At 46.1% G+C, this 11735-nt stretch overlaps 1 protein-coding gene across 1 annotated transcript; it reads left to right on the top strand.

Annotated features, from left to right (window-relative positions):
- The first annotated feature begins 428 nt into the window (after positions 1–428).
- XCR1 (X-C motif chemokine receptor 1) lies at positions 429–10025 on the top strand. The gene is made up of 2 exons (XM_037129920.2): positions 429–575; positions 2946–10025. Exon 2 carries the CDS (start codon positions 2963–2965, stop codon positions 3974–3976), a length of 1014 nt encoding a protein of 337 aa, XP_036985815.2. The 5' UTR covers positions 429–575; positions 2946–2962; the 3' UTR covers positions 3977–10025.
- Positions 10026–11735: the final 1710 nt, after the last annotated feature.

Raw genomic sequence — 11735 nt, 5'->3', positions numbered from 1 at the left:
AATTGGATAGTAATGATGACCATACCTTAATACTGTGGCTATGCTAAAAACTTCTGAATTCTACAATTTGAAATAGTAAATCTTACGTTACATGAATTTTATCCCAATCTAAACCAATCATGAGTATATATAACTGGTACATTAATCCAATAGAATGTTTGATAAAATAAAAATAGAAATTAAAAAAAGTACATCATCCTTGAACATCCCTTTTAACTCCAAAATTACTTGAATCTACCGTTGGTGGAACCCAGGGCTCAGATGCCCCCTATGTTGCTGACCCCACCCATCCACGGAGACTGACTGAGTGCAGGCTCTTCTCTGTGAGCAGCGATCACCGGAGCCGGATGCTAACGAGGGCGCTAGGAGGGCAGTAGGGGTTGTGCGGGTGGGTCAAACCGGGAAGGCTGCTGGTGGGAAGAGGAGGGATTAGTAGACTCTGTCTGTCAGCAGGTACAGCAGCCTTACTCACCTTCCCCCAGCCTCCTGGGCAGAGCAGGTGTTGCAGTTTCTCTGAGCAAAATAGGGAAGCACGATTTCTGCCTTGAGACCTGTGTAAAGAGGCGTAGATATAGGTGAGTTCCTTTTAATGTTACATTTTTCTCGATTTTTTCAAATATTAAACCAATTTTGTATTTCCAGGATAAACACCACTTGGTCAGGGTGTAGTATTCCTGTTAAATGTGTCGCTGGACTTGGTGGTCAGGGGTTTTGTTTCTTTGTTCATGAAGGATTTTTGGTCTGTAGCTGTTGTTTGTTTATTGCAATATTTTTATCTGATCTTGGTATCAGGATGGTGCTGGCCTCACAGAACAGGTTGGGAAGGATTCTGTCTGATAGTTTGGATAGCTTATATAAGATTGGTGTCATCTCTTCCCTAAATGTTTGACAGAATTCACTAGAGAAGCCATGTAGTTCTGGGGTCTTCTTGGTGGGAAAGTTTTTCTTCATAGTTCACTAAATCTCTACGATGAAACGCAGGCTGCTTCAGTCTGCCATATCATTTCAGATCAGTTTGGGTAAACTGGACATTTTAAAAGCTTTTTCCCACTTCACTGAAGCTGGTGAATCTGCTAAGATAAAATTAAAGCGCTATTTCATCCGTATTCTTCTGAAGGCAGTGGGCTCTGCAGCGATGGCTTCGCTTTCGTCTGCTGCTGAAAGTTTCCGTTCTCCTCCTATTTGCAGTCAGTCTAGCTGGAGTTTCAGTGCCATTACAGATGCTTACTCAACAGCCAGCTTTGTTCTGCACATCTTCCCTCTGTTTTATTTTCTACTTCTGTGTGTCTGGCTTTACCTTTACTTCCTTCCTTCGACTTACTCTGGGTTCAGCTTGTCCTTCTCTTTCTGGTGTCTGAGTCACGCCTTTTAGATCACTAGTTTTAGACTCTCTTCTTTCTAATTAAAGCACTTAAAGCTGTGACATTTTCTCCAAGCGCCGTTTTAGTTGCCTCCCGTTAATTCTGATGTGTGCTATTTTCATTATTACTCAGTTCAAAAATATCAGGGGTCTGGCACAAATAACGCCCCCCTCTCATTACAAAATCTTGTATTACAAAATCATAAGCATGCAGTTCTGTACCATAACAATATCACACTGAAGCACACCATGTGACATTTTAGATGAAATGTTCAAGTGAAAACTGTAATTTATTACACCCGTATTATTACCCTCCCAATCATACTCTAGCACCATTATTTCTGCTGGACCCTGTATTTTACAATTTGCCTTGTGATTTCTTCTTTGACTCATAGATTTTTTTTGGGAGTTGTACTTCCACATTATTGAGGCTTTTCTACATATCTTATTGTTATTGATTTCTAATTCCTTTTGGATTTTTTACAAGATTTTTTTTCTTCTGAAATTCCTTACCTTTTCATTCACTATGCATATTTCTCCTTTCTATCCTTGAGCATTGTTATAATAGTTGCGGTTTCAGCCTTTTTGCAAAGTCTAACATCCAGGTCATCTCACAGTCACTTTCTATGTTTTGTTCTGAATATGGGCCATATTTTCTTATTTCTTCATAAGCTGAGTAATTCTGTACTGTATCCTGAATATCATAAAAGCTGTGTTGTGGAGACTGAATTCTGTTTTATTCTTCTGATAAGTATTGATTGTATGTTGCTGCTTTGTAGTAGACAGTGAAGGTGGCTGGCTCACCTCTCACCTTTGACCCCCGTGACGCAGGCAGCAGCCCAAAAGTTCGGTTCTTTTAGCTCGCACTGGCGCATGCGTGGTGGAACAGCCAGCCAAGCATCTCTACGATGGAGGTCCGCACAGAACTTGGGGCTCTTGCTCTCTAGCCCTCTCCTAGGAGAGAGTGGTGCTCCATTTGTGTCGTGTCTGTTTGAGCCTGCTCCAGGAGACAGCAAGGTTTTTCAAACAATCCTGCCATTGGGACGTCAACATCGGATGGGAGGAAATAAAAAAGGGAGAGAAGGAGGGAGGGAGATGGCAGACATAGTGAGTGCTCACTAGATGTTTGTTGAATAAATTACGACGTGACTGTGGCCTCCTTAGCTCTGCATTAGAAATGAGGACCTAAGTTTCAGAAAGATTCAGTAGCTTGCTCAGGAACCCAGTAATGGAGCCAGAATTTGATCTCACATCTTTGAATCCAGTTCCACTTCTTTTTCCAGCACCTAGGAGACCGGTCTAGCTTAGTGCTACTCAAATACCAATCTTCAAGGAGAAAAGGGACTTATGACAGGATGTGAATTCATTCACTTCTTTCTTCATCAAGAAAATCTTGCTAAGCAAAAAGTGCTAAGCACACTAGAGTATGTTTAATGACTCCATGTGCTGGTGAAAGTTTCTAATCTTACTACAAATAATTCACCAACCGGCAGCGGGTCTGTGGACCACCCATGTCCGTAACACAAGTGCTCCTGTGCTCTAGCCCAACCACATGGCTTTAAACTCCATGTCTGTGTCCTTTCAGACGCTCCCAGCCTCTAGATGGAGCCCTCAGACATCCCAGAGTCTGTCACTCCTGTGGATTATGATCCTGACAGCTTTCTGTGCGAGCCGCAGACCTCTACCTTTGCTGTCTTTAACACCACCATCCTGCACTCGCTGGTGTTCCTCCTCAGCCTGGTGGGCAACAGCTTGGTGCTGTGGGTCCTGGTGAAGTACGAGAGCCTGGACTCCCTCACCAATGTTTTCATCCTCAACCTGTGCCTCTCAGACCTGGTGTTCGCCTGCCTGTTGCCTCTGTGGACCTTGGGGTACCACTGGGGCTGGGTGCTGGGAGATTTCTTCTGCAAACTCTCCAACATGATGTTCTCCACCAGCCTCTTTAGCAGCATCTTCTTCCTGACAATCATGACCATGCTCCGCTACCAGTCTGTGGTGACCCCCCTTTCGTCCCTGCGGGTCCACACCCTCCGATGTCGTGTGCTGGTGACCACAGCTGTGTGGGTAGCCAGCATCCTGTCCTCTGTCCCTGATACCATGTTCCACAAAGTGTTCAATGATCTAGAAACGTCAAGGTGTGATTATGCCGAAATCAAGTGGTTCCTAGCCTCGGCCTACCAGCACATCATCTTCTTCCTGCTCTCCATGGGGGTCATCCTGTTCTGCTACGTGGAGATTCTCAGGACCCTGTTCCGCTCCCGGTCCAAGCGGCACCACCGGACAGTCAGGCTCATCCTCACCATTGTGCTGGCACACTTCATCAGCTGGGCTCCCTACAACCTGGTCCTGTTTCTGCAGGCACTGCAGAAACAGAACGTCATTCAGAGCTGCACGGTCATCGAGAAGCTGCATTATGCCTTGCTCATCTGCCGCAACTTCGCCTTCTCCCACTGCTGCTTCAACCCAGTGCTCTATGTCTTCGTGGGCGTCAAGTTCCGCAGACACCTCAAAAGTCTGCTCCAGAACTTCTGGCTCTGCCAATCACAGGCACCCAGCCCTTCCTCACCGCCTCACTCCCCACGTGCCTTCCACTCTGAGGGTGCCTCCTTCTATTAAAAGAGGGTGGTGCTGCAGGTTGAGGTGGACAGAGGAGCCGGGGTGGGAGCAAAGAGGGGGGGTGCAGAAAGGAGCACTGCAGAAGGCACAGCACTGGCGATGCTACCAGCTGTAGGGGTGGGGGCGAAAGGACTACATCACGCCGGGCTGCCCCACACACCCCTGCTTCTGCAGAAAAGTGGCTCATGCCCGGAAATTTTATGTGGCCCTTAAGAAAAACATTTCTTGGATTCTGAGCTTATTGTTCATTCTTTCATTGATGCATTCATATAGACCTGTATTTCTTATCATTGCTGAGTTCAGAAGGTTCTTAAATGAATCTAAACCATGAAAGGCTTCCCTGAAAGGAACCTTCTTCAAGACCTGATGAGGGGCTGAAGCTCACTAGGAGTGATAGTTGCGCAATTGAAGGCTGCCAGCAAGATGGTCTCCGCCATTCCTGACTGTAGGGTTGTCCCAGCTGATTTTGGAGAGCACGGGTTCTGTATTCCTCTGTGGCAACTGGATGAGACTGTCTGCGGGACAGAAAGTAACCCTAGTCTCAAATAAGCACAGTCAGAACGAAGTCTGGAACCTAAAAGCCCACAGCTGGACTGGAGGTGTGTTCTGTATCCCAATGCCCATTTCTAGCACATGAACTGGCTTTGCACGTTTAGTCCATAAGTCTTTTATTGAAATAAATGAATGCGATAGAGACTGTCTTCTGCAGGAAGCATGTGTTTGGAGGAGATAAAGATAAACAAGGTAGAGCTGCTACCCACCAGGTGCCAACGGTGCAGCTCCAAAGGCCCAGATAAGTAAGCACCCACCTCGGCGAAGGCACCTAAGGTGCAGATGCCTCCAACATCTCACTCTCTCCAGCTGGATGTTGAACAGACTCTTTGGATTCACCACTTTCCACCTGAAATGTTCTCCTCCTGCTTGATGGCACCAGCTGCCACTCCAGTCACTCACCCTCCAAACCCGAGTCATCTTCAAGCCCTGCTGTCCTCTCCTGTCACTCCCATGGCCAAGTTCCATTGACTCTGCCTCCCCAAGGTCTCTCAGAGTTGTTCTTTCCATTGTGTGCCCACAGATTCATCCCCAGATGGCCTCACTTCCTCGGCGTCTTCCTGCAGTTCATCTCTTTCCCCACCAGTGTCCTCTGCATTGAAATCAGGGTGCTCAAAACCCTTCCTGGCTCCTTATCACACAGAAATAAAGCCAAACACCTTAGCAAGTGCTCCAAGGCCCCTACAGTCCAGTGCCAACTGACTTTGCCATTCTCATTCCACCCTAAGTCCCCACCCCTAGTAGCTTGGGATCCAACCCCAAAAGACCACGGACCCTTTTCCGGACATCCTTCTCCCAATTTCCTTTGGGCCTCTGTCATGCTGTCACCGGGGCCTGCACACTTGTCCTTCTGCTCCCTAATGTACAAACCCCAGCTCCCTCAGAAAGCCCTCCTCAATCTTCAGATCAGGAGAGCATTCTCTGGGCTGGCGTGGCACTCTGCTTGTCCCCTCAGAAATATTATTTGTCCTTTCTACCCCATGTCATAGTTATGGCTTATGTCCCTTCCCCAGGAGACTGCAAACTGCCTGAGGTCAGGAACTTGGTCCTATGCCCTGCCAAGCAGGGACCCTGATGCTCTGTCCAGTGTACTAAGTGGGAACAAAGAATGACAGCTGTCACTCTGCTTCTAATTTGTGCTTTTTGGGGAGATGTGCCCTGGGGCACTTTCTGCTTCCTTTCCCCAGGCCTCTTCTCTATAGATATTAACCTTTCTTTCCTAGTCTACACTCAGAATACATTGCTTAATCTTTTCTGTGGCAATGACTGTACTTGACCTTGCTTTTTAGTTCATGGTACACATGCCTGTCTCTCACATGGTTCCATAGCTTCACATCCAAGGGCAGAGGTGAAAGCCACCCTCTAAATGTTCCGACACACACAGATCTGGTCCCGATCTGTCAGCCTGATTCAGCTCCGCAGTGAAACCTTTGGAAAAGCTCCCCAGATGACCTGACCCAGACGTGCACCCTGGGCGGAAACATTTGTCTGCAACTCCTTAAAAGTGGGAGTTCCAGGATCTTCCACAGATCCTTGAGCAGGACTTTGCACGGAGTCGCTGTGGCACTCAATGTATGCTTGTTGAATAAAGTAGCTACGAAGACTGCCCTGGGCTGGAGCCTAGAGAGCTTGTATGGCGTTTTCTCCTCCATTTCCAGCTACAATTTCAATGATCCAGTTGCCACTGGATGGCTGGCCCTGGAGGAGTTTGACCTTGCTGGGGAAGAATGAGGGTCTAATTTTAAGAATTAGGTCAGTAACACCTGCTGGAGAGGGCTGGGCAGTGAACCAGAGAAGGGACTAGCTAACCAGCAGATGGGGCCGTCACTCACCACGGATGGAAGAAACAGCAAAAGGAAGGAGACAGCGAGATGATTTCAGGGTCAGAGCTAAATACAATCATGTTCATCTCTCTACACTCCTAGTGATGTTTTGGCACTCCCAATAGAACGGCTCTCAGAGGACTCTTTAACCAAGAGTCCTCTCCTAATCCAGCTCCTGGAGAATCCAAGGGGAGAGGCATGGAGACAGAGAGGTCTAAACGGGAAGATAGAGGGACATCCTGTCAGAAAGGGAGCGTGGATGAGACCAGGGACCACACTCTACATCTCTGACCACCCCCTCCTGCCGCGGTCCAGCCGCAGCGGGTCGAGGGGTCCCACAGGTGAGGGTAGGCATCGGTGCTGGGTAACAGACGACAACACGCCTCAAAGGACAGTGAAGCTCTGTTCTATTTATTGCAAGTACAAGCAGGTTTTTATATTTTCATTTTAGGTAGTGACTAACATTTGCAGGTGCATAGCAGGATCAGTTAAGAAGAAAAAATCAATACAAAGGTAACCAGGAAAAGTATGAAAGTTCTCATAGATTCAGTTATAATAAACAAAGATTATTTTGACCAGGAGAGCCATTAATCAGGCAATTAGAAGTAGCTGTAAGTACAGAATTTGAATGTCTTAATTGTATATTAGTTTCTCAGAATTTGTCATGGGGCAAAAGGGTGCGCTAGATTGAGTAGAGGTAATAGGAAATTTATTATAAGGCCTTTGTGATGTCTAATTGAGCTATCTATTCTTTTCTGTCTAAAATGTTTCTCTGTGTACTATAAACTGACTCTCTAGTAACTGTTTCTATGTGTTTAGTTTGTAATAGTTAACCAGCCCTTTTTTAATTTCTTTGCCTGTCCAATTGATATATATTCTTATTCGAGGTAAAGGAGGGGCTGTTACTTCAACAACTTCTAAACATTCAGGGACTATTTCATTAGAGGGAACTTTGTTCTCTGATCAAGAAATTACTTTGTACAACTTCACTGGAATTACGCAAATCAATGAACCTGAAATACAGGTGTCTAACAATTCCACCACCTTTTGATCACCCAAACAAACATGTAACTTGTTTTTCTTATTTCTGGTACACTATGGCGGTCCTGATTGCTTTAAGTTGCTCAAACCAGGGTAATTTATACAACTTGACATGTTTTCCCTTATGGTTAACAATGATATTACCCTGGCTGTCGTACTCCCCTGTATAAGGGAGAGGAGAATCTGTGGGGATTTGTCCATCCTTTCTGGCAGTTCCGTGGGGAATACTAATGTTTTCCCCTGAACTGTTCCCTCCTCTTTGGTGATTTTCACAGAGATAAGTAAGTACAGTACAATGTCCATACTCAGTAGCAAGAGTAAAATAATTAAAATAAAACAGCCAATTGTTAACTCATTTTGGATGCCATGTTCTCCTCCGGGAGACAGATTCCTTGAACTCGAGTCCTCCATGCCCGGACCTTGTCAGACAGCAGAGTTGGAAGAGGGCGTGGCAACCTCCACTCACCAGTCTCCTGCCTTCGCCTCCTTCCACCCGCTGAAACCACTGTCCAACCTCGGCTAGTCCCTTGTGGGACGATCACTCTCCCAACAGTTGCAAAATGATGCCCCAGACCCTGGGCTGCAGACCTACCCTCCTGGAGCCTAAAAAGTCCCCAGCACTACCCAAGGAAGACCCTCATCACTGCATTTCCATCTCCACGTTCTCAAACAAAAGCAAGAGGGGAGCATCCCTTCTGATTGCCAAATAGGGATGGCCTCCAAGCCCAGGGCAGCCCCCCACCTCCAGTGACCCTGGCCAGAGTGGAACTTCCTTGAGAGCACAAACCGTGTTGCATGTCTAGAACCTTCCTTGGTGCCCTGAACTATTTGTGGTTGGTGGAGTAAGTGAATAGGACATCTTTTGTTTTGTTTTCTTTTCTACTTCCATTTCCTCTTCTGATACTTCGCTTATATTACATCTTCCAGTCAACTCCCGGAACCACCTGTGGGCTTCCCGTAATTCTCCTCTTGAGCCCACCAGCCCAGACATGGCCTGGTGTGTTGAAGTCCCGAAGGCTTTCATTTGGGAAAGCCAACAAAGAGACCCCCAAGTATGGGAAGCCCAGTAGAACAGATCCGCAGATGGCATGTGAGCCCTGGACCCAGACCCCAAATCCAAGTTCTTTTACTCGTTCACTGTGACCTTGGGTCTCTCAGAGCCCCAGTGTCCTCATCTGTTAAACTCTATAAATGTCAACAACACAAAGACAGACTCTAACCACACAGTAAAGGTGTGCTTGAAGTCATGTGTGTAAAAATACTTGCTTTGTAAAGCGTTCAGCCGCAGACTAACATGAATTACTCTTGCGATCATCTTATGAAAACAGAAGGCTTCATTGTATCATATGCACAAATAAATTTCTACCCAAGGTTATTACATAAGACTCCTCAAAGTTCTCTATTTGTAGGGGGGACTGGGTTAGGATTTGGAGGTGGTGAAAGGAGGGATACAGAAAAAGCATTGGGGACAAAGAGTGTGTCAGGATGCGTCAACAAGCCCCAGGTATGTCAGGATGGTGGGAAACTGGCTCCATTTAGGTCTCAGCAAAAATGGTCTGAGGCTGAGTCTGCCCTGAGTGCTCCGTGGCTTGGTTTTCTGTTCCAGTCTCTCCTCTGGCCTAACACCCATGTGCTCTGTCTCCAAGTCCAGTGCTTTTTTTTCTATTTCACAATCCATCTGTGTCTGAACAAGAACCTTCCAGAGATCAGCCCTCCAACCAGAAGGAATGATACTGCTTCCTGCTGGGAATTTTAGGTGTCCTGAAGATCTGGTAGGAGATACTTCACAGGTTGGGGAGGAGTTTGGGAAGGGGAAGTGGGATTATCCTAACTCCTCACTAAATTATTCTGAGTACAGAGCTCGCCTCTCCAACATGAATGGACCGGTCCAAATTTTAGGTGTGAGTTTGTTGCAGTCACCTTCCAGACAACCTCCCAGTTTCTACAAAAGGAAGTGTGGCAAGAGGGACCACAGGAAGACAAAGATAGTCCAATTCCTTGACTTTAACCATTTCAGAAGATCAGTCTTGAGCATCATTCATAGTTAGAAGAAATGGACGACAGATGGGATGATTAGAGGGATTAGAGGTGAGAGAGGGGCCTGATAGGAGGAGATGTAGACCTCTAGGTGGTTCCTGGTCTCATTTGTGGAGAGCCTGCTCTGTACCAAGCCAGTGTGAAGCCTGTGTTGGGGGGAGGGAGTCAGCAAAGATGAATTAACCCTACTCGAAAGTTGGTCGGCCTCTAGTCATTCCCATTTGGAGAAAGGTTTCCGTAGGATTACTCTAGTTTCAGGGAATTCCTGGCCCTTTTTCCAGATAATCTGAATGAACCCTCTGGACTAAGAGAAAACGACCTGGCCTGACTGTCTACACAACTGGGAATACACACCTTAATCTTGTCGCTGAAACTATTCCAAGGAACTTTGCAATGAACTATGGGAGTTTGGGGAAGGAAGTACCCGCCTGTATCTGTTCACCCCCCACTTTGGTTATGACTGGTTCAACAATCTGCCTCTGATCTCATCCAATAGTAAAGAAAATATAAGTTAAAAAACAATAACACCAGACATTGCTAATTCTTCAAAATATCTTCTGCTTATTTCAAAATTAGAGGACCCACAAATTTTGGTCCCAACAGGAAGTTACACCCACTTTTCTGGCTGGGTCCTTAAGTAAGGCACTTTTCCTCCTTCAGAGATTTTTTTTGGTAGTTTTTTTTTGTTTTGTTTTGTTTTGTTTTGTTTCAATTTCACTGGAGGGGGTTGAACTCAGTGATGTCAAAGATCCCTTCCCATGATTAAAAAATAAAGTCTATGGGCTTATAATGTCATGGGTTGCATCTTCATCAGCTTAGGACATGGTACGAGTTGTGCCTTCCTTCCAAATTCACATGTTCAAGTCCATCTGTGCCCCCAGTACCTCTGAATGCGACCTTAGCTGGAAACAGGATAGTCGCATATACCACGAGTTAAGATGATGTCTTTCTAAAAAAGGGAAAATTTGGACACTGACCTGGACAACACAGTGTGAAGATTGGGGTTGTCCTACCAGAAGCCAGGGAATAGCAAAGAACAACCACCAGAAGCCGGAGGCAGTCATGGAACACATTGTCCCTCGCAGCCGCAAAGGGAACCAACTCTGTCAACACCTTGATCTCATAGCCTGAAAGAACTAACACAGGGCACAGATGCCAGTGGGCGTGTGGGGAATTCCAGTGCATCTCAGACGCCCCCAGTAAGGTTTCATTATCTACCTCGCCCACACAGAAGACTGCAGCTAACTAAAGATGAAGACAGGAGATTGGGAACCGACTTCTACTGAGACCTACTTTGTGCTGGGTCCATACATTTCCACATCTCACAGCCACCCTGCAAGGCTTCTGTCTCTCCACTTAGACGGAGCAGATGGCTCTGAGAGGTCACACTCCCACATCCAGGGCGTGGCTGTCAGTTTGGGCCGCATGCTAGATCCCATGGGGAGCTCCAAAAAATACTGATGATGCCTGGGTCCCACCCCACAGGTTCTGATGCAATTGGTCTGGGGTGCTGCCAGGCAGCAAGATTTCGAAAAGCTCTCCAGGTGGTTCTAATGTAGAGCCAAGTTTGAGAAGCCGGATCTGCTGTGTTTATTCATTTGGTCACTCATTCAATAAATATTTGATGAGCACCTACTACATGCCAGGCATTGTGCTATGTGCCTGGCACACACATGTCACAGAATCAGTGTACTGTGCTAGCCACTGAATATTTAGTACACCAGACACTAACAGCAGTTATGAAAGAGGAACTAACTCAAAAGGTTAAGGTAGGAAAACCAATCAATATAGCAAAGCACTATTACAGAGAGGGGAATTTTGTATGTTCGTGACTTCCTTGGGTGTGACCCACAGAAGCTAAGTTTGCTTTTGGAAGAATATCCTTTGGGATTTTTTTTTTTTAATTCACATGATAATCCTTTTAGTTAAGTATGTGGAATGGACATGTGCTTGTGGTACCCTGCCCTTTGAACTTCTCCCCTTGTGTGAAGGAGAAAATATAGCAAAATCTAAAAGCACTGTTTAGCTGCCTTGCTGATTACAACCTGGTGTGTGTTAACAGAATTCATATAATAATAATCACCATTATTATTGTTATTTTTAAGTGCACCCTGGGTACCAGGAATTTGGGGGACACTTCATACCTATTATATCATTCAGTCTTCACAACACTCTTCCTCGTTTTATTGGTGAGGAAGCAGACACCAAGAAGAAAAGAGACCTGGCCATGATTACACTATTGGGCAGTAGCCCAGTTGGAACCACAACTCCATCTATTCGGTGGCAAGACCTCCCAGCTAATCACA

Source organism: Artibeus jamaicensis, unplaced genomic scaffold (genome assembly GCF_021234435.1).
Source record: "Artibeus jamaicensis isolate MK-2021 breed Jamaican fruit bat unplaced genomic scaffold, CSHL_Jam_final contig_519, whole genome shotgun sequence".
Taxonomy (NCBI): domain Eukaryota; kingdom Metazoa; phylum Chordata; class Mammalia; order Chiroptera; family Phyllostomidae; genus Artibeus; species Artibeus jamaicensis.
The sequence above is the reverse complement of the archived record's forward strand: the minus strand, read 5'-3'. Positions and strand labels throughout refer to the sequence as shown.